Raw genomic sequence first — 26641 nt, forward strand, 5'->3', positions numbered from 1 at the left:
GAAGGGAGGGACCCCTGGAACCCTCCTTAATAGGGAGGGAGGGAGGGAGGGAGGGAGGTCCTCCTCCCTACCTCAGGGAAGAAAGGGGACTCCTTTCAACTGGACAGAGGAAGTACTCCTCCCGGGATGGAAAAATTAGGAAGAATGGGACTACCCTGGAGCTCCCTAATCCGGGAGGGACCTGGTAGGGGGGTATGGCCGAGGCGGACCAGCAACTGAAAGGTCCTCTACGATGGGACCCTCCATGGGAGGGGGGGAGGGGAGGGCTCCTTTTTTGGTCTAAGAGGAGGGAGGGAGGGAGGGAGGGAGGGACGGAGGGAGGGACAGAAGGAGGGAGGGAGGCTGGTTTCAGTGGTTAAAGTTGAATTTTCTCCTTCAGGAGACGAGTTCGTTTTTAAATTTCCACTCAATACAAGAGAAGGACCTGCAAGGAATCCGAAGGCAGGTTCTGCCGTCTCCCTGACAACCGGGTCGCAGCGCAGAGTGGCTGTGTTCAGTTTCCATGGAGATGGGATTACTTACAGGAGACCCCAGCGTGTGAACCGAGGCAAAGAAAAGATTCTTTATCAGAGAGGAATGATACAATATTGTATTGAGACACAGACTAAACTTCCCCCTCTCCCCTCTCCACCTCCTCCCTCCTCTCCTTTCTCACTCCTCCCCCTCTCCTCTCTCCTCTCTCCTCTCTCTTCCCTCTCCCTTCTTCCTCCTCTCCTTCCTCACGCCTCCCCCTCTCCTCTCTCCTCTCTCCTTTCTCTTCCCTCTCCCTTCTTCCTCCTCTCCTTTCTCACTCCTCCCCTCTCCTCTCTCCTCTCTCCTTTCCCCTCTCTCTCCCTTCTTCCTCCTCTCCTTTCTCACTCCTCCCCCTCTCCTCTCTCCTCTCTGCCTCTCTCTCTCTTCCTCTCCTCCCTCCTCTCTCCTTTCTCTTCCCTCCTCCCCTCTCCTCTCTCCTTTCTCACTCCTCCCCCTCTCCTACGAAATTATCTCTGCTTTCTCTTCCCTCTCCCTCCTCCCTCCTCTCCTTTCTCACTCCTCCCCCTCTCCTCTCTCCTCTCTGCTTTCTCTTCCCTCTCCCTCCTCTCCTTTCTCACTCCTCCCCTCTCCTCTCTCCTTTCTCTTCCCTCTCCCTTCTTCCTCCTCTCCTTTCTATCTCCTCCCCTCTCCCCTCTCCTCTCCTCTGCTCTCCTCTCTCCCTTCTCTCCTCCTCTCCTTCCTCTCTCCTCATCTCTCTCCTCTCCTCCCCTCTCCTCTCTCCTCTCCTTTCTCTTCCCTCTCCCTTCTTCCTCCTCTCCTTTCTCACTCTTCCCCCTCTCCTCTTTCCTCTCTCCTTTCTCTTCCCTCTCCCTCCTCCCTCCTCTCCTTTCTCACTCTTCCCCTCTCCTCTTTCCTCTCTCCTTTCTCTTCCCTCTCCCTCCTTCTCTCTCCTCCTTCAGAAACCTAATATCTAAAAAGGGACATAAAAATGACTTGTATGGAACGGTTGTGTGAAATTCGCCCATCCTCAAGTGAAGACAATGGCACTTAATGTCGGGGTTTTGCGACATCTGGTGGCCGGTGCTTGTTCCTGCAAGAGACCCCAATGCAAATGACCGAACTGCATGAAACCCCTGCAGAGCACTGGCGGCGACTTTAACACCGCGCCCTTCTTCTAGATTCACCCCGTGTCGTGCTCTGTGTCGTGTGTCACACCCTGGGGACTATTTCAGCAAGTTTAAAATCAAACGCTGTGACCTCAACAGCGCGTCATCTAGGTCCGATCACTCTAGATCTAGATCACTCAAGAACGAGGGCGCTGGTTTTGAAGTAAACACGCTTTTTATTGTTAGAGGGAATTCCAGTATTTATTTTCAAAGAGAACAGTCAAAATCTTCATATCTTTATTTTACAGCAGTACCCCTCTACACCCCCCCCCCCAAAAAAAAAAATGTTAAGAGAATTAAAAACCGTGGAAAACAAACAACAAAAAACGACCCCCCCTCCCCACACACACACACACAATATCACAGTCTAATAGAATACTGTTTGTTGTAAATCAGAAGGATTATAAAATCACACAAACCAGTGTTAAATAATAACAATAATAATAATAAGAATAATAATAATAATAATAATAATTAATTAAATAATAATAATAATAATAATAATAATAATAATAATAATAATAATTTAGAACTATCAGTGATGGGAAAAATATTCGAACACAGGACATTTAAACTCTGTGAATTATATATATATATATATATATATATATATATATATATATATATATATCTATATGAGGATCTTTTCAGTAGCTATTTCGATCCAAAGCTTGCAGAGTCTTTCAAGAGAGGAGCAAACGGAGTATATAAGGACAGAGCACAAGGCGGTGAAGTGACTCGCTCAGGGTCCCACACAGTGGCTGAGGCGGGATTGGACCGGGAACCTCCTGGTACCAAGCCCCTTTCTTTAACCACTGGACCACTAAGTACACACACACACTACACACACACACACACACACACACACACACACACACACACTCTTATTTTCTTCCAGTTTGCAGTCTCTCAGTTCTCCAGAGTGCAGGTTTATTTCCATGCAGCAGGGGGAGCTGTGCGCTACCTGCCAGACTCGGTTCCCTTTGGGTACAAGGTCCTACTTGGTTTGGTTTCTTCTTGTTTCTTGTGCCGTGGTTGTTTTTTTGTGCTGTCTCTTGTACAGTTTAGTCACAGTGTAGTCGGATCAGGCAAAAATGAACACAAAAAATGAACACAAATTATAAACGTTTGATTATATAGAGTCGAGAGAAAAGAAATAGGAGACACACAGATAGAGGAACAGACAGAGACAGACAGAGAGAGAGAGAGAGAGAGACACACAGACACACACACACACAAGGACATCAGAGGGACAGACAGTATCTTCTGAGTCGAGCGACTGACACACACACAGCACACACACACTGTCAAAGACTATGAGAAAGACAGAGACAGACAGACACAGAGACACAGAGAGAGAGAGAGACAGAGACACACACAAACACACACAGATAGAGACAGATAAACACACAGATATATAGATATTTAGGCTAGCTATATAGTGACTAAGTAGATCGAATTATCAGATCTTATATCATACCAAATCACATCTAGGCCCCCCCTGTTCTATGAAATCTGAGTAAGTTATGTCCCTTTTCGCTTCGTCTTAAGGGCGCTCGTAATGATTAACCGATTATTAAACAAAAGGTTTTGTTAAATCCGCGGGCCCCCAATTATAAGCTGAATCATAAGAATCATTAAAGCAGTAATAACGGTTCTTGTTCCCCAAAAAACAAAAATGCACAAAATTAAACGTGTCAAAACAGTCTTTCTTCACTCTCTCCTCCCTGTCTTCAATTCCTTGTTCTCTCTCTCTCTCTCTCTCTCTCTCTCCCTTCTCTCCCCCTCTCTCTTTCACGCTCCGATCTCAACGCTGGGCTGTGATGTCACTGTCCCGGGTTCCTCCCCTGGTTCTACCCCAGCCACGCCCCCCGCACCGTGATTGGTCCTCTCCAGCTTCCGGTGCTTGCGCTGGGTGCGGGGCGGGGCCTCGCAGTGGAAGACCTCTCTGATTCGTTGCACACAGATGTTGGCCGCCTCCTTCGTCTCCCTGGATTGGATATTAAAAGGCTACAATTAGAAGCCAGCAAAAAATATTCACTAATTTGGCTTTGTTAAAGTTTTTATACAGTGTCTGATTTACAAGCGTTCCTGTTTGCTTTGCAGTATTTCACGTACCGCTGAGCAGGGACTCTCACTGGCTAAACGTCTCACCTGGAGAGCTGCGATAGGCTGAGAAAGCCGTGTGGGAGGTCTTCCACCACACAGAGGCTGACCGACTGCCCAATAGCACGGAGTCGCTTAGCAAACACCACTGAGTCATCGAGCATGGGGTCGAGAGCGCAGGCCTGGGGGGGAGGAGAGGGGAGAGAGGAGGGAGAGAGGGGGAGAGGAGGAGGAGAGAGGAGAGAGGGAGAGGAGAGGAGGGAGGGAGAGAGGAGAGAGGGAGGAGAGGGAGAGAGGAGAGAGAGAGAGAGGGGGAGAGGAGAGGAGGGAGAGAGAGAGAGAGGAGGGGGGAGAGAGGAGGAGAGAGAGGGGAGAAGAGAGGAGGGGGAGAGAGGAGGGAGAGAGGGAGAGAGGAGAGAGAGAGGAGGGAGAGAGGAGGAGGGAGAGAGGAGGGAGAACAGAGAGAGGTAAGAAAAGATGTTCAGGGAAGTAAGAGCGACTAGATTTATCAAAGGAGAGGGAGAGCCGAGAGAGGGGGAAAGAAAGCGGAAAGTAGGCCGTCGAGGGCCGAGGCATATTCAGAGGATCTCTGAGAGGACTAAGAACAAATTCAATCGACGTGAGAAGGCTTCAGCCTATGAGGAGAAGGTAGAGGAGAGTAGAGGAGAGAAGAGAGGGGAGGGGGGAGATGAGAGGTGAAGGGAGAGGAGAAACAATTAGAAAAACAATTAGAAAAACAAATAGAAAAACAATTAGAAAAACAAAGAGAAACAGAAAGAGCAAAACTAATGTAAGTAATTGAATAGCGAGAGAAAGGCAGGCCCAGGTGTGGCTGGGTGGTTGGATGTAAGTAATTGAATAGCGAGAGAGAGGCAGGCCCAGGTGTGGCTGGGAGGAGAGAAGTAAGTAGAGGAGTAGGAAGAGAGGGGAGGGGGGAGATGAGAGGTTTGTTAAATGCATGCATGAATAACACGACGAAAAACAAATAGAAAAACAATTAGAAAAACAATTAGAAAAACAAATAGAAAAACAATTAGAAAAACAAAGAGAAACAGAAAGAGCAAAACTAATGTAAGTAATTGAATAGCGAGAGAAAGGCAGGCCCAGGTGTGGCTGGGTGGTTGGATGTAAGTAATTGAATAGCGAGAGAAAGGCAGGCCCAGGTGTGGCTGGGTGGTTGGATGTAAGTAATTGAATAGCGAGAGAAAGGCAGGCCCAGGTGTGGCTGGGTGGTTGGATGTAAGTAATTGAATAGCGAGAGAAAGGCAGGCCCAGGTGTGGCTGGGTGGTTGGATGTAAGTAATTGAATAGCGAGAGAAAGGCAGGCCCAGGTGTGGCTGGGTGGTTGGATGTAAGTAATTGAATAGCGAGAGAAAGGCAGGCCCAGGTGTGGCTGGGTGGCTGGATGTAAGTAATTGAATAGCGAGAGAAAGGCAGGCCCAGGTGTGGCTGGGTGGCTGGATGTAAGTAATTGAATAGCGAGAGAAAGGCAGGCCCAGGTGTGGCTGGGTGGTTGGATGTAAGTAATTGAATAGCGAGAGAAAGGCAGGCCCAGGTGTGGCTGGGTGGTTGGATGTAAGTAATTGAATAGCGAGAGAAAGGCAGGCCCAGGTGTGGCTGGGTGGTTGGATGTAAGTAATTGAATAGCGAGAGAAAGGCAGGCCCAGGTGTGGCTGGGTGGTTGGATGTAAGTAATTGAATAGCGAGAGAAAGGCAGGCCCAGGTGTGGCTGGGTGGTTGGATGTAAGTAATTGAATAGCGAGAGAAAGGCAGGCCCAGGTGTGGCTGGGTGGCTGGATGTAAGTAATTGAATAGCGAGAGAAAGGCAGGCCCAGGTGTGGCTGGGTGGCTGGATGTAAGTAATTGAATAGCGAGAGAAAGGCAGGCCCAGGTGTGGCTGGGTGGCTGGATGTAAGTAATTGAATAGCGAGAGAAAGGCAGGCCCAGGTGTGGCTGGGTGGCTGGATGTAAGTAATTGAATAGCGAGAGAAAGGCAGGCCCAGGTGTGGCTGGGTGGCTGGATGTAAGTAATTGAATAGCGAGAGAAAGGCAGGCCCAGGTGTGGCTGGGTGGCTGGATGTAAGTAATTGAATAGCGAGAGAAAGGCAGGCCCAGGTGTGGCTGGGTGGCTGGATGTAAGTAATTGAATAGCGAGAGAAAGGCAGGCCCAGGTGTGGCTGGGTGGCTGGATGTAAGTAATTGAATAGCGAGAGAAAGGCAGGCCCAGGTGTGGCTGGGTGGCTGGATGTAAGTAATTGAATAGCGAGAGAAAGGCAGGCCCAGGTGTGGCTGGGTGGTTGGATGTAAGTAATTGAATAGCGAGAGAAAGGCAGGTCCAGGTGTGGCTGGGTGGTTGGATGTAAGTAATTGAATAGCGAGAGAAAGGCAGGCCCAGGTGTGGCTGGGTGGTTGGATGTAAGTAATTGAATAGCGAGAGAAAGGCAGGCCCAGGTGTGGCTGGGTGGCCGGTGCTCACCACGATGTGCAGGGGGGGCAGCCCCCTCAGCATGTCGTCAGGGGCCAGAAGGGGGGACATGAAGGGGTTCTGGACGATGGGAGAGGTCTGCAGCTTCATGTCAGCCAGCTGGTCCGAGCGCAGGGGCTCGAATCCTTCTGGGAACTCCTGGGGGGCGGAGGAGGAGGGGGAGGGGCTCCGGGGGGGCCCAGGAATGAACCCTGCCTCCTCCTCCACTCCCGGGACCACCACCAGGGGGAGCCGAGAGTCAGGGTGACCCTCCTCCAAGTCCTCCGTGAGAAAGAAACTGATGTCTTCGGGCTGGAGAGGAGAGAGGGTTAGGGAGGAGGAGGGGGAGGGGCTCCGGAGAGGCCCAGGAATGAGCCCGCTCTACACTCCCCGGCCCCGTAGGGGGAGTCTTACTCAGGGGGGAGGCCTCCACTGTCCTCCGGGAGAAAGAAACTGGTACCCTCGGTTCTCAGCCCCTGGGAGGTCAGTCGTTCGAGGAGGCACTCGCTCCCCCTAGCTGTGAGGAAGAAGGCCCGACCGCCTCCTCATCTCCCATCTCTCTTCCTCTCACCTTTCTGACTTGGGACGGAGGAGGAGGTGATGGGCCCTGGGGTGGTCCACTCTAGGCCTCAGTCTCAGGAGAGGGGAGAGGGTAGAGAGGAGAGGAGAGGGGGAGAGGAGAGAGGGTAGAGAGGAGAGGAGAGGGGAAAGGGGAGAGAGGAGAGGAGAGGAGAGGGAGCAGAGCGAGAGAGATAGGGCGAGAGGATGGAAGAAAGGGGGGAGAGAGGAGAGAAGAAAAGAAGGAAATCAACACATTAATGAAAGGATTTATTGAGTACTTGCAGATAAACACTTCTTAAAAATGCTCTCAGCACTGCAGAGCTCAGGATCCCAGCTCCCCTCTCTCATTACCTGCTGCTGCCTGCTGTCCTGCCTCAGCAGCGCCCCCTGCTGGCCGGGAGGACTTGTCCCGAAGGGGGTGTGGCTGCCCAGGTCCTGGCAGGTCTGGCTCTTCAGCGAGTCCCGTTTCTTTGAGAAGGAGGTCCCGCTAACCCCCGAATCCAGATGGACAGGGTCTGACTGGGGAGCATTCAGAGCAGCTTCGGAAACGCTCTTCCGAACAGTGTCTGTGGAGAGGAGAGGAGAGGGGGTTACAGCATGGAGCGGAGAGGAATCACTGCGCGAGGGAACACAGGGTTACAGCGATCGTGTTTTTAACCACGATGAAACATTTTGCTTTAGATTTTATACCACGCGTAATTAACCATTTCATCATCCATAAAGAACTGACACACTTCATCAGTGCTAGGTTTAGAAACACTAAAAGAAACTTCATGAATTCAGCAGCTAAGGTTTCCACTAGAAGTCCTTCTCTGTGTCTTCAGTGTCAATCTACTCTTCTCAATACCCCACGCGTGGCATAAAACTAGAAATTGCACCAGGAAATCCAGCTGCACAGTTTCAGCAAGCGAGGGGTGCGGGGGGCATGTAAACATTTCGGGAATGAAGGACACCTCTTTGAAACATCAATCCTGCTCCATGAAATTCCTCCTGCCACTGAACCACAACACTGGAGTCACGATAAGAGTGCAGACAGGCAAGCATGCACTGAGGAGACAGGGAGACAGGCAGGGAGACAGGCAGGGAGACAGGCAGGCAGGGAGGCAGACAGCCCGAATTCAAGACCCAGGACCTAAAGTTCAAGTGTGAAGTTCACACTACAGTGTTTCGGGGATCCCTCAAATAAATGCAATTAGTACATTATCCTGATTAAGTTCTGTTTGAAGGATTTTGCATCACTCACTCACTCCCCCATTGAGAACACATGTCACTGTATAGACCATATCTGGTATGTGGACTGTTGCTTGGTTATTGTCTTTGTGAGGGGGCGGGGTCAGGGTTGCTAGGAGACAGCGGAGCAATATCCTCCTACCAGAGACCGCCTGAGGCACGCCCAGAGGGCAGAGTTGACTGCAGAGACAAGAGTGAGGCTTGGAGAGGAGCCTGGGATAGTGGGGGTGTTACTGGCAGGGGGAGTGGGGAGGGAGGAGGGGGCGGGGTTATTAAGACGGGCAGATTAGAGACAGGGTAGAATCGCATGGAGCGATTGGAGAAGCAGCAGGAAGGCATTCCACTAGGACCGGAACCCGATCTCAGCAGCACAAACTCGAACGAAACCTGCTGGAATAACGATACCAAAAAAAAAGAAAAACATGAGGTGACACTTTGAAATGTAATCATGAAACACTGTGCTCTGTGGAAGTGGCTTCCTGACGGTAGATTTGCAAGATTGTTTTGTAGTTTATTTGATTACATGATGAGGAAAAACACTGCAGACAGTTTTAATAAAATACAAAACAGCCGCCCGCCTGTTCTTGCCTCCTCTCCCCTCTCCCCTCTCGTGCCCGTGCCGCTGTTCTCCCCTCTCCCCTCTCGTGCCCGTGCCGCTGTTTTCCCCTCTCCCCTCTCGCGCCCGTGCCGCTGTTCTCCCCTCTCCCCTCTCGCGCCCGTGCCGCTGTTCTCCCCTCTCCCCTCTCGCGCCCGTGCCGCTGTTCTCCCCTCTCCCCTCTCGCGCCCGTGCCGCTGTTCTCCCCTCTCCCCTCTCGCGCCCGTGCCGCTGTTTTCCCCTCTCCCCTCTCGTACCCGCGCTGCTGTTCTTGCCTCCTCTCCCGTTGTCCAGCAGGGAGGTGATCCAGGCCGAAGCCCCCAGCCGGAAGTCTCTCAGCAGCAGGGCCGTGTCTTTCCTCACCAGGCTCATTGTGTTCACCTTCTCCTCTCGCTTCTGAGGCATGGGCTCTGTACCTGAGAGAGAGAGAGAGAGAGAGAGAGAGAGAGAGAGAGAGAGAGAGAGAGAGAGAGAGAGAGAGAGAGAGAGAGAGAGATGTGCTGAGTTTTAACCCTGACTGTCTCTCTCTCTCCTCTCCCTCCCGGCAACACTCTGCTACTGCAAATACAGAGCTGTCATTAACACCAAAATCAAAGCAGGGACAACTGATGGAAAAGCATAACAGAGAGAAGATAGAAGGGAGAGTAGATAGGAGATGTGAGAGGAGAGAGGGGGTAGTGGAGGGGAGGGGAGATAGTGGAGCAGAGGAGGGGAGTGGAGAGGAGTGATAGTGGAGGGGGGAGGGGAGTGGAGAGGAGAGATAGAGGAAAGGGGGGAAGGGGAGTGGAGAGGAGAGATAGAGGAAAGGGGGGAAGGGGAGTGGAGAGGAGAGATAGAGGAGGGGGAAGGGGAGAGATAGAGGAGGGGTGGAAGGGGAGTGGAGAGGAGTGATAGTGGAGGGGGAAGGGGAGAGATAGAGGAGGGGTGGAAGGGGAGTGGAGAGGAGTGATAGTGGAGGGGAGTGGAGAGGGGAGGGCAGTGCTAGGCTCTCACCTGCGTAGGCGCTGAGGCACTTGGACAGCACGCTGAGGGGCAGCAGAGGGTCGATGAGGGTGAGCAGGCGGGAGGGGGAGGCGGTGGCGGTGAGGAGGGTTGCGGGGTACGCTGTCATGATCCCGTCCGGCAGACGCACCCCGTACGATGCGGCCCTCATGGACACGGTGAGGCACAGGTTCCCCCCCGCGCTGTCCCCCGCCAGGCACACTCGCTCCGCCGTCGAGCCTGCCACACAAACAGGAGTGTCAACAAGGCAGGGAACACAGCCTGCTCTCAACACTGTGTCAGTGTGAGTGTGTGTATGTCTCTCTCTCTCTCTCTGTGTGAGTGTGTGAATGTCTCTCTCTCTCTCTGTGTGAGTGTGTGTATGTCTCTCTCTCTCTCTATGTGTGAGTGTGTGTATGTGTGTGAGTGTGTGTATGTCTCTCTCTCTCTCTATGTGTGAGTGTGTGTATGTCTCTCTCTCTCTCTGTGTGAGTGTGTGTATGTCTCTCTCTCTCTCTGTGTGAGTGTGTGTATGTCTCTCTCTCTCTCTGTGTGAGTGTGTGTATGTCTCTCTCTCTCTCTGTGTGAGTGTGTGTATGTCTCTCTCTCTCTCTGTGTGAGTGTGTGTATGTCTCTCTCTCTCTCTGTGTGAGTGTGTGTATGTCTCTCTCTCTCTCTGTGTGAGTGTGTGTATGTCTCTCTCTCTCTGTGTGAGTGTGTGTATGTCTCTCTCTCTCTCTCTGTGAGTGTGTGTATGTCTCTGTCTCTCTCTGTGTGAGTGTGTGTATGTCTATTTCTCTCTGTGTGAGTGTGTGTATGTCTCTCTCTCTCTCTGTGTGAGTGTGTGTATGTCTCTCTTCTCTCTCTGTGTGTGTGTGTGTGTGTCTGTCTCTGTCTCTCTCTGTGTGAGTGTGTGTATGTCTCTCTCTCTCTGTGTGAGTGTGTGTATGTCTCTGTCTCTCTCTCTGTGTGTGTGTGTGTATGTCTCTCTCTCTCTGTGTGAGTGTGTGTATGTCTCTCTCTCTCTGTGTGAGTGTGTGTATGTCTCTCTCTCTCTGTGTGAGTGTGTGTATGTCTCTCTCTCTCTGTGTGAGTGTGTGTATGTCTCTCTTTCTCTGTGTGTGAGTGAGTGTATCTCTCTCTCTCTCTCTCACCCAGCAGGTGGCAGTTCTTGAGGGCCCAGCAGTACGCGAAGAAGCACTCCTCCAGGGCCCGGGGGAAGGGGGCCTCAGGGGCCAGCGAGTAATCGATGGAGAGGATCGGGGCGTCCAGCTCATGAGCCCAGCTCTTCAGGTACGGCTGCAGAGAGAGAGAGGAGGGAGAGATGCTTTACAATCCTCCCCTCTGCTTTACCGCACCTCTCTGTGCTTTACAATGCTTCCCTGTGCTTTACCAGACCTCTCTGTGCTTTACAATGCTTCCCTGTGCTTTACCAGACCTCTCTGTGCTTTACAATGCTTCCCTGTGCTTTACCAGACCTCTCTGTGCTTTACAATGCTTCCCTATGCTTTACCAGACCTCTCTGTGCTTCACCATGCTTTCACTGTGCTGTATTAGACTGTGGGCCCTGTTGCAGAGCCCCCCCCCCCCCCCCCCTCACCTCGTGTGATTTGGAGGTCTGTGCGACGAAGCCCCCCCCATGGAAATGCACAAGCAGGTATTTGGAAGGGGGGCCGCGCCGGGGCTTCGATCGGAGATCGATGTTCAGAGACGAGCCTTCCTGCTTCACCAGGGAGGAGAGCTCCTCACTGTCCTGAAACACACAGACACACAGAGAGACACACACACAGAGACACACACAGAGACACAGAGACACACACAACAGAGAGACAGAGAGACACACAGACACACAGAGACACAGACAGAGAGACACAGAGACACAGAGACACACACAGAGAGTCTCTTGTGTCCAACTCAGAGAGGTAACACCCCACACACAGGGTACAGGAGAAAGAGACACTGTTGTCTCGGACACACAGAGACATGGACACACACACACACAGACAAAGTGACACACAGAGAGAAAAACAAGAGGGTTAGAAGTTTAAACATCAGACCAGTGTTTGTTTCCTCTCTCTCTCTCTCTCTCTCTCTCTCTCTCTCTCTCACCTGCCCCTCCTTGAGCTCATAGGAGAGCAGCCTCATGTTAACGGGTGCCGGACCACAGTGCGCCACGGGGGGGGTGATGGTGACGTGGAGCTTGGGGTCCGCAGCGAGGGGCAGCTCGAAGGAGTGGGGGGGCACTGACAGGGCCTTGTTCACACGCACTGTCGTGGAGGTGATATTCGCTAGAGACTGAGAGAGAGATGGAGAGAGAGGGAGAGAGGGAGAGAGAGAGTTTAATAAAGCTCCCCTCTCTCCATCTCTCTCCACCACCCCTCTCTCCATCTCCCTCACCCCCCTCTCCTTACCGCTAACACCTCCATCTCAGTGATGTTCCAGAAGGCTTTCCAGAAGTTCACGTCCAGGTTCTGTGTGATTCTCTCGAACTCGAATCCTCGCAGCTCCGGGTCCATTGCGTACTTCCCACTGGTGAAGAGCGAGCTCGCTGCCACTCCTGAGGGGGGGGGGGGGGGGGGGAAGAAAAGGGGAGAGGAGAGTGAAAAAATGCAGCCATCAACACCGCAAGAAAACCATGCAATTTTAACAATGAGATCAGAGGATGAAAGCGAACGCAAACACTGGAACAAGCAGGAGAGGGAAAAACAGGAAGAGAAGGGAGATGATGTGACACTCACCGTACTGGGGGAGCCCCCCTCCCTCCACTGAGGCAGGCAGCGGGCAACAAAAACACAGAGTTACAACTACCCCCCCAACCCCCCCCCAATCACAGCATTACACAAACGACCCCCCCAACCCACCCAAGCACAGCATTACACAAACGACCCCCCCGACCCTCCCCTAACCACAGCATTACACAACGACCCCCTCCCCCTCCTTAACCACAGCTGTTACACCATGACCCCCTCACCCCCTAACCACAGAATTACCACAACGGACCCCCTCCCCCCTCTTCTAACCACAGCATTACACAACTACCCCATGACCCCTCCCCCAACCACAGCATTACAACAGTGTCTCAGTGTCCCCTGTCCCCCCCCTGTGTGTCTCAGTGTCTCCTGTGTATCTCAGTGTCCCTTGTCCCCCTGTGTGTCCCCCCTGTGTGTCTCACACTCACCGATCCCTGACTGGTGTCTCTTGTAATTCTCTCCGAAGGACACCAGGCCGATGGAGATGGTCTGCAGGAAGGGGCGGATCGCAGGAGTGAACTGGAAGAGACAGAGATTTAGACATCCTCTCCCCCCTCTCCTCTTCCCCTCTCCCCATGCACCTCCCATAGAAGCAGCCCTTGTGCATGGAGGCGTACCCACCCCCTCCTCTCACCTGGAACCCCATGCACCTCCCGTAGAAGCAGCCCTTGTGCATGGAGGCGTACCCACCCCCCCCTCCTCTCACCTGGAACCCCATGCACCTCCCATAGAAGCAGCCCTTGTGCATGGAGGCGTACCCACCCCCTCCTCCTCTCACCTGGAACCCCATGCACCTCCCATAGAAGCAGCCCTTGTGCATGGAGGCGTACCCACCCCCTCCTCTCACCTGGAACCCCATGCACCTCCCATAGAAGCAGCCCTTGTGCATGGAGGCGTACCCACCCCCTCCTCCTCTCACCTGGAACCCCATGCACCTCCCGTAGAAGCAGCCCTTGTGCATGGAGGCGTACCCACCCCCTTTCTCCTCTACACCCTGGAACCCATGCACCTCCCGTAGAAGCAGCCCTTGTGCATGGAGGCGTACCCACCCCCTCTCCTCTCACCTGGAACCCCATGCACCTCCCGTAGAAGCAGCCCTTGTGCATGGAGGCGTACCCACCCTCCTCCTCTCACCCGGAACCCCATGCACCTCCGTAGAAGCAGCCCTTGTGCATGGAGGGTACCCACCCCCTCCGCCTCTACCTGGAACCCCATGCACCTCCCGTAGAAGCAGCCCTTGTTGCATGGAGGCGTACCCACCCCCTCCTCCTCTCACCTGGAACCCCCGGCACCTCCCATAGAAGCAGCCCTTGTGCATGGGAGGCGTACCCACCCCTCCTCTTCTCACTGGAACCCCATGCAACCTCCCATTTAAGAAGCAGCCCTTGTGACATGGAGGCGTGGACCAACCCCCTCCTCCTCTCACCTGGAACCCCATGCACCTCCCGTAGAAGCAGCCCTTGTGCATGGAGGCGTACCCACCCCCTCCTCCTCTCACCTGGAACCCCATGCACCTCCCGTAGAAGCAGCCCTTGTGCATGGAGGCGTACCCACCCCCTCCTCCTCTCACCTGGAACCCCATGCACCTCCCGTAGAAGCAGCCCTTGTGCATGGAGGCGTACCCACCCCCTCCTCCTCTCACCTGGAACCCCATGCACCTCCCGTAGAAGCAGCCCTTGTGCATGGAGGCGTACTGGCGCACAAACTCCTCCGACAGGCCCCTCTCCTCCAGGAAGAAGAGGTCTCCGTGGCGGTTGGCGGTGAGCAGGCGCTGGGCGAAGTACACCAGGGCGCGGAGCTGGCACAGCGCGGAGCAGTACGACTCCAGCTCCGTCACGTTGTGGCTCGCCCGGAAAAACAAACTGCGCCGGCTCGAGGACACGTAGCGCCCCTTGTGGACGATGTGGAGAAGGCAGGAGAGGACCACCTGGGGGTGAGGGGGGGGGGGGTTAGATAATACAGGACTGGAGAGCAAGGAATTGTTGATAACAGGGAGAGGAGAGAGAGAGATAGAGAGAGAGACAGAGAAAGAGACAGACTCACACTCTCCCACACACACACACACGCACGCACACACTCCCCTCTCCCTCTACCTTGACCAGACTGCGGTACCCGTTGGCGGGCGTGGCCGCGTCGAAGTCGAACACATGGTACACGCTGGTGAAGGCCTGGATGGCGGGCTCCAGGCTGCGGGCGTGGCTCTGGATCAGGGAGAAGACGGCCACGAAGCGCCGGGCCGGCTCGGAGGAGCCCTGCCCGCGGAAGAAGGCGATGTTCTCATCGAGAACCGAGTGGAGACTCTGGAACACGACCCGGGGGTCCTTCAGCTCAGCGGAACCCTCCTCCGAGGAAAAAGACATCACCGAGCCCGGGCAGGAGAGGGGAGGACAGCGGGGGGGAGAGGAGGAGTCTGGGGAGGGGAGGGGGAAAGAGAGAGAGAGAGAGAGAGAGAGAGAGAGAGTCAAATTGGCATGTTTTTTCAGGTTTCGCCACAGCAGTTGACGTTCAGCGCTGGTGAACAAGGACTTAGTGCACGATAATATACCGGCCACAAACAGACAGCGTAGTCTCTCTCTCCCCCCTACCCTCCCTCCTCTTTCTCTCCCCCCTCTCACACACACCCTCCTCAATGTCACAATGCAGTGAACTTTGACACAAGTCCTGCATTGTTCAAGGGAGATCTCTGGTCTGTTCTATCTGGAGTTCTGCCATGTGCTAGGAAAGAACTGGGTCACAGCAAAGCGCAGCAAAGCACAGCATGGTACAGCAAAGCACGGCACAGGACAGCGAACACTGAGACACTTTTTTCTGGAACCTAGTCTCCTGTCTCCTAGTGAAACCTGGGAATGGATCAAACCTCAGTTGCGTGGCGTAAGGAAAGGATCGCGATTCATCGACACGTTAATCACTACAACACCAATCACCGCTCTGAGCTGACACGAGGACAGCGAAGCTGCGAGATGGAATTCAATTCTTCCCAGGCTGGCATCCGCGATGGCATGCACGCCAAACACACAGACAGTATTAATAGCCTGCCTTCCCAAGAACGGAAAATTGACCCAGATTTTAAAAGCCGCGAGATTCTGCAATCGCACGGCATCTTTCAAGCCAAAAAAAACTTCAGTTCTTAGCGGCTGTTACAGTCATCCACGACCCCAAAGCTTCTGTCAGTCACAGATTTACAATCAGAGTCAGCTTGACATTAAAATAGAATTGAAATGCCTTCATCAGTGTTCTTGAAGCTAGAAGAGACCGAGTCAAGCAGAGCAGCATTTGGGCTTTAGTGCCTTCATCAGTGTTACTGAAACTAGAAGAGACAGAGTCAAGCAGAGCAGCGTTTGGGCTCTAGTGCCTTCATCAGTGTTATTGAAACTAGAAGAGACCGAGTCAAGCAGACCAGTGTTTGGGCTCTAGTGCCTTCATCAGTATTACTGAAACTAAACTGAGTCAAGCAGACCAGCATTTGGGCTCTAGTGCCTTCATTTGTGCTCTAAACTGAAACTAAACCGAGTCAAGCAGGCCAGCGTTTGGGCTCTAGTGCCTTCATCAGTGTTCTTGAAACTAGAAGAGACCAAGTCAAGCAAAAACCCTTGATGGAATTACAGCCTTACTCATACAGCTTCCTTTATAATATTCCTTACATTACACATTGACTAAAACTAGATTCAAGCACACCAGAGAAAACTTTTTTAAAAAAAGAGTGAAAACTACATTTAGACAGCAGTACTGTACCTTTCCTCAATGCGATATCCTTGACTGCGAGACAGAGGGTCAAACTGTGACACCTGACTCACAACACTGTAGCAAACTTATCCTTGATTCGAGGACACTGCACAACACAGCTGTTGATAAAACTCTATCTCTCTCTCTCTCTCTCTCTATCTACCTCAGTATCTCTCTCTCCCTCTAACATTACAATAGAACTCTGTGTCTTTTTCCTCGCTACATTCTCTCATAGTTTCAGGCAGGCAGACTCTCTCTCTCTATCTCTCTCTCTCTCTCGTGATCTCTCTAGCTGGTACTCTGTTATTCTGGCTTATGAATGATTAAACTCGATGCTCCTCGGATCATATTATCAACACCAGCCCAAGCCCTGGCCCCTCCCAGTGCAGCCTGACAGAGGGGAGGGGTTACAGAGCCTCACCCCCTCCCAGTGCAGCCTGACAGAAGGGGAGGGGTTACAGAATGCCTGCTCATAAACAAACTCCTCCCCTTCATGAACTCACACACCTTGGTGTTCTGTGTTTATCAGGGTTAGGTACAGACTCCCAGTGCAGATTTCCAGTTCTAAACTCCTAATCTACTGCAGAGCTCTGGAAAATCGCTTGAGAAGGCAGTGTGGGTGGGCCAGTGGTTAAAGTCCAAGGGCTTGTAACCAGAAAATCACCTGTTCAAATCCCACCTCTGCCACTGACTGACTCACTGTGTGGGACCCTGAGCGAGTCACTTCATCTCCTTGTGCTCCGTCCTGCGGATGAGATGTTAAATCAACCTCCTATTGGAAGTGACCCTGCATATAATGCGCAGGTCACAGCCTGCCTCTGTAAAGAGCTTTGTGATGGTGGTCCATTATACAAGGCGCTATATAAAAATAAAGATATTTTATTTTATTATTATTAAATTGTGTTACCGACAGCCTAGTTCAGCTTTGCACCAAAGGGAATCAGACTCCTATTGCACAGCAGTGTCGCCCAGTCCAGGTTTCACTACCAGCTTGATCAGCCCCAGTGTGTCTAGCTAACAAGCTCAGGTGTGTTTTCTTATTAAACTCTTAGCAAAACCAGGAATGGATCAAACGGCTGTGCAGTGGGAGTCTGATTCCCATCCCTGCACAGGATTGTGGGATACGGTCTACCTGTAGCTTTACTGCAAGGAAACCAAACAAAAACAAAAACAAAGACAAAAATAAGACCGTGCTTTGACTTTTCTCCTAGAGAACTCAAGCTGGGTCTGGCATTATCTCAGAATGCAGCTTTTAAAAACACATATTTTGTAGCTATTTTGGCCAGCTTGCTAAGAACTGTTCTTAATTGTTATTCTCAGCAGAGTTGAGAGGAATCTCCCTTGGCCAGCCCCACAGCACAGAGCTGATCAGCACTGCCAAGGCTTGCAGTGTGAGAAAATACCTAGGCATGGGAATCAGACTCCTATTGCACAGCAGTGTCGTCCAGTCCAGGTTTCACTAGCAGCTTGATCAGCGCCCCAGTGTGTCTAGGTAACAAGCTCAGGTGTGTCTGATTATTAAACTCCTAGTGAAACCAGGACTGGATCACACTGCTGTGCAGCGGGAGTCTGATTCCCATCCCTGAACTGTGTGTCTTGCACACTAACCTGCACACGAAGACGGGACGAACCAGTATGAGAAGATATTGGTTTTGTTTTTAGTATTTTCATGATGTGTTTGTACACAGGCCAGCAGTGTGAACAGACTTACAATCGAGTGATGATAATCAAATCCATTCCTGCTTTTACTGTGAGTTTAACAAGACACACATGAGATGTCGACTCTAACTATGGGGGGGGAAACCTCTGAAGGACGAGAATTCTCCGCTGATTCTTTTTACTTAGCAGCCCAGGACACTGTGTTGACATGTACATACTGTGATGTACTGTACAAATCCATTCCTGCTTTTACTGTGAGTTTAACAAGACACAGCTGAGATTGATACCTGCACACTCCTGCTCTGGGAAACTTGCGATGAAAGCACTATAGAAACGTGAATCGTACTGAACTGTGTTGTAATGTACTATACTGTGTTGTACTGTACTGTATTGTGTTGTATTGTATTGTACTGTATTGTACTGTACTGTGTTGTGTTGTATTGTTTATATTGTACTGTGCTGTATTGTATTATATTGTATTATATTGTACTGTATTGTATTATATTGTACTGAGTTGTATTATACTATATTATATTGTATAAACTGTACATGATATTATATTATCACTGAGTTGTACATGTACTATAATGTGTATGTACACATGTTGTACTGGTAACATTGTACTGTATTGTATTATATTATACTGAGTTGTATTGTACTATATTATATTATATTGTATTATATTGTACTGTATTGTATTGTATTGTACTAAACTGCTGACAGTAATCATGTCCTCAGGTCACTGTTGACAGATTAGATCACGCTGGTCCTTCGCTGCTAATAAACACAAACATGTTGTTATTGCCGTTCGGGAACCAAGAGATCCGAAACACGAGTCTGAATCTGAACACTGGGCTCCTCCAAACACCCTGGAGACCAACTAGCAGCAAAACAACAACAATCACACCAAAACAGTGTGGGCTCTGGAGTCTGAGACAGAGAGGAGCTCCTCTCTAACTGGGGCACAAGCAACAGCCATCCGATTAAAGGAGTCCAGTAACCCTGAGAGGCATCAAGCAGGCCAGCGTTTGGGCTCTAGTGCCTTCATCAGTGTTATTGAAACTAGAAGAGACCGAGTCAAGCAGACCAGCGTTTGGGCTCTAGTGCCTTCATCAGTGTTACTGAAACTAGAAGAGACCGAGTCAAGCAGACCAGCGTTTGGGCTCTAGTGCCTTCATCAGTGTTACTGAAACTAGAAGAGACCGAGTCAAGCAGACCAGCGTTTGGGCTCTAGTGCCTTCATCAGTGTTATTGAAACTAGAAGAGACCGAGTCAAGCAGACCAGCGTTTGGGCTCCAGTGCCTTCATCAGTGTTACTGAAACTAGAAGAGACCGAGTCAAGCAGACCAGCGTTTGGGCTCTAGTGCCTTCATCAGTGTTACTGAAACTAGAAGAGACCGAGTCAAGCAGACCAGCGTTTGGGCTCTAGTGCCTTCATCAGTGTTACTGAAACTAAACTGAAGAGAGCAGAGTCAAGCAGACCAGCGTTTGGGCTCTAGTGCCTTCATCAGTGTTACTGAAACTAGAAGAGACCGAGTCAAGCAGACCAGCATTTGGGCTCCAGTGCCTTCATCCGTGTTATTGAAACTAGAAGAGACCGAGTCAAGCAGACCAGATCTGGGTGTCTCTACTAAGGAGTTAGCAGTGACTAACTACACCTCCTCTCTCATGCCTTCTCTCATTCCTTCCATCTCCAGTGCCAGAACACAGTGAGCCAATAAAAGCACAGTCATAACAGGGCAGCTATCTGGGGTAAAGTGGAGTGAGGGAGAGAGGAGAAAAGGGACACAGGGAGGGAGGAAAGGGAGAGAGGAAAAAAAACCGAGAGAGGCCAAGGAGAGGAAAAATAAAGTTAGCAGAAATATCTGCCCAGTATGGTGCAGACTCTGCATTCCCTGACTGGCCACGGCACGGCGCAAGGACAGAGCTGTTTGAATTGATGCGCGCTCACACACTCAAGAACCTGAGAAAATTCACGAACGAGAGGAGGCCCTGTTCAGTCCATCAGAGCTGGCCCGGTTCCGAGCAGCTAGTTGATCTCAGAACTTTTGTCAAGTCGGGTCTTGAAGGATCCCAGTGATTCAGCATCGGCAGCGTGACTAGCTAACCCATTCCCTCCCCTCTCCATTCTGTGTGTAGAAGTGTCTCCTGTCTTGAGTCCGAAGTCTAATTAAAAAAGGAAGAATCATACGACACTGCGTATCTCCGTTATAGCTCACCGCAGTCTGCAGTGCAATATTACTATCATGATTATTACTAGAGATTGCATTCAGATGCGCTGTTTATAGACACGCCGGCTGCCCCGTGTTGCGCTAGCGATGCACGCCGCGTTTACTCATTCACTGCGTGGATCGCATTTCTCATTCTTCCGAGATCGAGCCCGGCTGGTTTTATTTATTTATTTGTGTGTGTGTTTTTTTCAATGTTAAAAATATAAACTCATACATATTTCAAGACTAATTTTGTTGCAGAATTTGGAACCGTCTGATGTGATGTCATTATTATTATTATTATTATTTTCAGTAGTATTATTACCCTGACTGCGTAGATCTGGAGAGAGTGTGTAATTACGGTAAACAGAGTCACGGTAGCCGGGTAAAGCACAGTCTATCCCAGCGCTTCTCAACCCCGGTCCCGGGGACCCCCTGCTGCGGCTGCTGGTTTGCATTCCAACCCGGCTCTCAGTCACTGAACCGGACCCTGAATCGAAGTGATCATGAGCTTAATTAGAGCTTTTTACTTGCTTTTAGCTCTTAAACAGTTTGCATGTTTCAAGTTAGCTGTGAGATTTGATAAGTATCTTGAACTCTGCAGCTGTTAAAGCGCTAAATACCAGTGACAAGGTCTCATTGAGGACATGATGAGTTCAATGAAGGGTCAGTAATTGAGGGCTCGGTTGGAAAGCCAGCAGGGGGTCCCCAGGACCGGGGCTGAGGTGCCCTGGACGCTGTCACCTCCCGTGCAGTGGCGGACCCGCCGGATCAGGTCCTGGTTCGGCTGTCAGCTCCGGTGCCCTCACTGCCAGCTCCGCCTCTTACCTGCCGCTTTCTTCTTAATCAAGCTGTTTACTTTCCAATTCGTATTTGTGTTGCCATTTTCGCCTCTCCCCTTCCCTGACGCCATTTTTCCTGTGGCGTCACCGCCACCGGGATGGGAGGGGACGGGGGACGGGGGACGGGACGTCCTCTTCGGTCCAATCAGGCTCCGCGTTACGCCCCTAAGAGGAACATTCGCCCAATCCTGAGCCTCAGTCACCGCAATTCCCGCCCCATTCTAATTTTAAACACGCCCACTATATTAGCCACTGTTGGTGGCCACGCCTCTCGCAGCGCCGATGACGCGTCGGGGGATCCCGGGCATGTTCGTAGTGATTCTGTGACGTAGAGGTGACGTAATCGAATTAGTCTTTAATGACAGTCGATCAGGCTGAGTGGTTTATTATCATTAGCAGAAGCTATTATCCAAAGAGACTTACATCCTCACTAATAATAAAATAACAATAATAATAAATAAATAATAATAATAATAATAATAATAATAAGTTCAGACAGGCTGAAATCCTTATAAAGATTGAAAATACAAGTCTTACGTATTTATGTATTTATTGCAATTGAAGTACAGGGAGTTGGATATAATAAGAAGCGAGAAGCACCTGCACTATGAAGCACACACTTTTGTGAGCGCGGGTCTCGCTCGTTTGTTATGCAAGCGGTTTCTGTTGTATAGATAGAAGATGCGTCTCCCTGTTACAATAATAAGAGCAATGCTGTAATAATAAGATCAATGCTGTAATAATAAGAGCAATGCTGTAATAATAAGAGCAATGCTGTAATAATAAGAGCAATGCTGTAATAATAAGATCAATGCTGTAATAATAAGATCAATGCTGTAATAATAAGATCAATGCTGTAATAATAAGATCAATGCTGTAATAATAAGATCAATGCTGTAATAATAAGAGCAATGCTGTAATAATAAGAGCAATGCTGTAATAATAAGAGCAATGCTGTAATAATAAGAGCAATGCTGTAATAATAAGATCAATGCTGTAATAATAAGAGCAATGCTGTAATAATAAGAGCAATGCTGACTGTAATAATAAGATCAATGCTGTAATAATAAGAGCAATGCTGTAATAATAAGAGCAATGCTGTAATAATAAGATCAATGCTGTAATAATAAGAGCAATGCTGACTGTAATAATAAGATCAATGCTGTAATAATAAGAGCAATGCTGTAATAATAAGAGCAATGCTGTAATAATAAGAGCAATGCTGACTGTAATAATAAGATCAATGCTGTAATAATAAGAGCAATGCTGTAATAATAAGAGCAATGCTGTAATAATAAGAGCAATGCTGTAATAATAAGAGCAATGCTGTAATAATAAGATCAATAATAAGATCAATGCTGTAATAATAAGAGCAATGCTGACTGTAATAATAAGAGCAATGCTGTAATAATAAGAGCAATGCTGTAATAATAAGATCAATGCTGTAATAATAAGATCAATGCTGTAATAATAAGATCAATGCTGTAATAATAAGATCAATGCTGTAATAATAAGATCAATGCTGTAATAATAAGATCAATGCTGTAATAATAAGATCAATGCTGTAATAATAAGATCAATGCTGTAATAATAAGATCAATGCTGTAATAATAAGATCAATGCTGTAATAATAAGATCAATGCTGTAATAATAAGATCAATGCTGTAATAATAAGATCAATGCTGTAATAATAAGAGCAATGCTGTAATAATAAGATCAATGCTGTAATAATAAGATCAATGCTGTAATAATAAGAGCAATGCTGTAATAATAAGAGCAATGCTGTAATAATAAGATCAATCCTGGTAATAATTCCCCTCTCATTTCAAACGACTCTACAGTCAGATCCACATGCACACCAAAAAGCAATAAAGAAGATGCTGTTGGAAATCTTGATAACCCTGAACACTGCATTCATAAACACACTGTACAGAGAGTCATGTGTCCAAACCAAGCATCTCTAGCTGTTCTGTGTTCTGGTTCAGGTGTGTGTGTTCTGTGTTCTGTTCTGGTTGTTCTGTGTTCTGGTGTGTGTGTGTTCTGTGTTCTGGTTCCGGTGTGTGTGTTCTGTGTTCTGGTTCCGGTGTGTGTGTTCTGTGTTTCGCTGTTCTGTGTTCTGGTGTGTGTGTTCTGCGTTCTGGTTCCGGTGTGTTTGTTCTGTGTTTCGCTGTTCTGTGTTCTGTTTTCCAGTTCAGGTGTGTGTGTTCTGTGTTCTGGTTCCGGTGTGTTTGTTCTGTGTTCTGTGTTGTGTTCTGTTCAGTGTCTGTGTTCCGGTTCCTGTGTGTTTGTGTGTGTTCTGTGTTCTGTTTTCCAGTTCAGGTGTGTGTGTTCTGTGTTCTGGTTCCGGTGTGTTTGTTCTGTGTTTCGCTGTTCTGTGTTCTGTTTTCCAGTTCAGGTGTGTGTGTTCTGTGTTCTGGTTCCGGTGTGTGTGTTCTGTGTTTCGCTGTTCTGTGTTCTGGTTGGCTCATGGTTTCTCCAGCGAGGTGTCGTAGCTCTGCAGGCTTCCCACGTCCTGGTAGGGGCTCCGCACTGTGGTATGGGTCAGATCATGATACAAGGATAAATCCTCCGGGTTCAAACCCTGTGGGGGGAGGAGGGGCACAAATCAGTCAATACAATTCTACACATGCAAAAATTAACAAAAGTAAATAAATATATGAAATAAACGAATGAAGAGACGCTGAAAGACTTGTCCCTGTTCTATATAGAGATACACAGACTGGTCCCTCCTCATATATATTTCATATAGAGATATACAGACTGGTCCCTCCTCATATATATTTTATATAGAGATATACAGACTGTTCTCACCTCATAGATATTCTCCTCCTCTTCCTTGTTGTACTTCATCTCATAGTTTCTCATATTCCTTTGTTTTGTCTGCGGAGGAGAGGAGAGAGGGAGTACAGTACAGAGGCACTGCAGCATTGCCTTGAACTGCACCCTGCCCAGCCACAGTGCAGGAACTGCTATCACAGAATAGGAACAGAATACCATCACAGAGATAGAGCAGGGCTTATTAGGGAGGGCAGTGTGTGTGTTACAGTGTGTGTGTGTGTCAGTGTGTGTGTCAGTGTGTGTGTGTGTCAGTGTGTGTGTGTGTGTGTGTGTGTGTGTGTGTGTGTGTGTGTGTGTGTGTGTGTCAGTGAGTGCGTGTGTCAGTGTGTGTGTGTCAGTATGTGTGTGTGTGTGTGTGTGTGTGTGTGTGTGTGTGTGTGTGTGTGTGTGTGTGTGTGTGTGTGTGTGTCAGTATGTGTGTGTGTGTGTCAGTGTGTCTCAGGGTCAGTGGGCTCCTTCATTACCTGGTACAGCAGCACAGTCCCAGGCAGCAGGACACACAGCAGCAGTAAGACTCCCTGTGCTGTGATCAGTTTGTTCTTCGCCCCCTCGCTCATGTTCAACAGCTTGGGGGGCGCGGGCCCTGTGAGGAGAGAGGGGTCAGAGAGCTCAGCCCCAGAGTGCAGGTAAAAAGGACAGGAGTGTCACTCTCAGAGATCAAGACGGATGAAATCAGACTCCTACAGCATAGCTGATCAGCCCCGGTGTGTGTAGGGTTACAAGCTCAGGTGTGTCTTAATAGACTCCAGGAACGGATCAAAGCGCCCTGCAACAGGAGTCTGCAGCTCTATGGGTGTCCTGTACGGGGGATCGATCCACTTACTGATGACCCGAAGGTAGGTCCCGTGAGAGAACTGCTGGCTTGCCCCTTCTCTCAGGACGCACTGGTACAGCCCGCTGTCGCTGTGTTTCAGGTCCCGTATCACCAGGCTGCAGAAGGAATCATTTGGTCTGATGGAGACCATTTTGCTCTCTGTCACATTGACTGTCTCGGTGTGGTTCCTCGCCGGCTTCCACAGTTTCACCCACGCCAGATCATCCTTCCTGACCTTCGGGTGGATGAAGCAGGTCAGTGTGACGGTCTCGCCCAGGACCGCGGTGTGGGAGTGGGGCTCGCCGCTGAACTCCACTGCTGTCTTCGCCAGTCCGACTAGTGGAGAAGGGATAGAGTAGATAGAGGGGTACTGCTTAAACAGAATCAGTTATTATGCAGAGTTACAATGTACTTAATGGGTAAATATTTTTGCATGCTATAACCCTAACCCTCACCCAGGAACATCAGTTTTTTTTTCTTCTTCTTCACAAACATATATAAACACTAACAGCTTCGAGCCCAATCTGGTCTCGTTTCTACTCTCACATCCCGTTTGAGAGCTATCTCACAGGAAGCACATCTCACTGACTTCTGAAAATAAACACTTTCTACGCCTCTCTTTTCAAACGAGTCGCAGAATCTCACCGCCCGGCGCTTACCAAAGCAGAACGTTATTTTAAACTTAAATTTTAAAAAAAGCACTAAACGACAGAAACCATGTTTCTTATCGCAATTACTGCAACGCTATTGTTGGAGTTGATTTTTTTTTATTTTTGTAAGTCTGTGTTTAGTGTTTAGGGGTTCAGATCCGCGCTGCCACAGAACCCTGTAACACAGGCTAGATAACACGAAGCTATCAAAGAAAGAGACAGCGCCATCTAGCGATCTTCCACCATGGATCAAGATTCATTTAATTTGTCGGCAATACACCAGCTGTGCACTAGGTGGTGCTGATGCTTACTAATATAAAGTATAATGTATATGCTATCTATCTATCTATCTATCTATCTATCTATCTATCTATCTATCTATCTATCTATCTATCTGTCACTAATGAACTATATCATTCCCCCCCCCCCCTTTATTCACGAGTACTGTAGTGTACATAAATCTAACAGGGGAGCAAAACAACGTTCAAAGCTAATTATAATATTGATTTAATATATATATATATATATACACACACACACACACATATATATATAAATCTCATAAATCTTACAGATAAAAGCTGGTATCTAAGATATTTCTATTTGAAATCAGATTTTTGTAAACTGTATTTTTATTTTTTTTTGGAACTCAGATGACGCGGGCTCCTGTGAAAGGTCCCGCGGTATTGCACATCTTGAGTCCTGGAGTTATTATTGGGAAACGACTGTATTATTGTTTGTCTTTTTATTGACTGATTGCTAAACGCTGCGTCCTGACGAACTGGAGGGATACCAGCCCACCGTCAATTGAGCTGTGTGGAGACCAGCTGCTGTTGCATTTACAGTAAACTGTGTATATCTATATATTTAAACGGATAACAATAAAAATGCATTCAAATCTACGTACCCGTGAAGAAAGCGATCAGGTAGAGCAGTCCCCGCGACATCGTAGGAATGGAGCGATGAATCGAGTTGCGCGGTGCCGTCTAGAAGCGCTGGTGACCCGGCGTGTGCTGCGCGCAGCGAGTCGCTGGTTCAGGGTGAGACTGTGTTCTGAAACAGCGTGCGAGTTCGGGGTAAACTGGTGGACTCGACTTCCCTTTCTCGACTCTGTAAATATAGTCAGTCCGCGGTTTTCTGCTGCAAACAGGGGCTACGCTTGGTCGCACACATCGCAGGCTTTCCGTTTCCGTTTGATTAAAAAAAAAAAAAAAAAAAAAAATACACCTGGGGTGAATATACTGCCCCCCTCCCTCACCCCCCCATTTCAGAGAGCTAGTGGCCAAACCTGCCCCGAGCCTGGCCGGCTGCAGTGATGCACGCTTCTTTACCATTTACTTTTGGCCACCAGAGGGGGCACCCTTCCCTCCCAAATGGAAGCGATGATCATCGGTGTGACTTTACTCACTGGCAAGAGAGAGAGAGGCGTTACAGGGTCATTTTGAGGTGTTTCATAAAGTGACGTGCATGTGAGCTATTTTAAGATGTGTGTGTGTGTGTGTGTGTGTGTGTGTGTCAGTGTGTGTGTGTGTGTGTTACAGTTTGTGTATTTTGATCGGTGTGTGTGTGTGTGTGTTA

At 49.4% G+C, this 26641-nt stretch overlaps 2 protein-coding genes and 1 pseudogene across 6 annotated transcripts; all 3 read right to left on the bottom strand.

The window, feature by feature from the left end:
• LOC121304198 overlaps window positions 1-26641 on the bottom strand; it is a 387591-nt pseudogene that overhangs the window by 154676 nt on the left and 206274 nt on the right.
• On the bottom strand, window positions 3367-20970 carry LOC121304208 (hormone-sensitive lipase-like). 4 transcript variants are annotated; one of them, XM_041235195.1, is made up of 14 exons: window positions 20748-20970; window positions 14421-14737; window positions 13970-14254; window positions 12756-12846; window positions 11989-12134; window positions 11687-11872; window positions 11178-11330; window positions 10732-10876; window positions 9590-9817; window positions 8854-9012; window positions 7123-7337; window positions 6223-6522; window positions 3795-3928; window positions 3367-3630 (listed from the first exon to the last, which is right to left on the bottom strand). In XM_041235195.1, exons 1-14 carry the CDS (start codon window positions 20830-20832, stop codon window positions 3435-3437), a joined length of 2640 nt encoding a protein of 879 aa, XP_041091129.1. In that variant the 5' UTR covers window positions 20833-20970; the 3' UTR covers window positions 3367-3434. The 4 variants fall into 4 exon arrangements, with proteins under 4 accessions (XP_041091129.1, XP_041091127.1, XP_041091128.1 ...); XM_041235193.1 differs by having other exon boundaries at window positions 8872-9012; window positions 20748-20853; XM_041235194.1 differs by lacking the exon at window positions 20748-20970 and adding an exon at window positions 16060-16420.
• On the bottom strand, window positions 23147-26256 carry LOC121304261 (B-cell antigen receptor complex-associated protein alpha chain-like). 2 transcript variants are annotated; one of them, XM_041235288.1, is made up of 5 exons: window positions 25971-26256; window positions 24423-24749; window positions 24064-24182; window positions 23573-23641; window positions 23147-23342 (listed from the first exon to the last, which is right to left on the bottom strand). In XM_041235288.1, the coding sequence occupies exons 1-5, from the start codon at window positions 26008-26010 to the stop codon at window positions 23226-23228; spliced, it is 672 nt and encodes a 223-aa protein (XP_041091222.1). In that variant the 5' UTR covers window positions 26011-26256; the 3' UTR covers window positions 23147-23225. The 2 variants fall into 2 exon arrangements, with proteins under 2 accessions (XP_041091222.1, XP_041091224.1); XM_041235290.1 differs by lacking the exon at window positions 25971-26256 and adding an exon at window positions 24869-25207.

The sequence above is a fragment of the Polyodon spathula genome, chromosome 37 (genome assembly GCF_017654505.1).
Source record: "Polyodon spathula isolate WHYD16114869_AA chromosome 37, ASM1765450v1, whole genome shotgun sequence".
NCBI lineage: Eukaryota > Metazoa > Chordata > Actinopteri > Acipenseriformes > Polyodontidae > Polyodon > Polyodon spathula.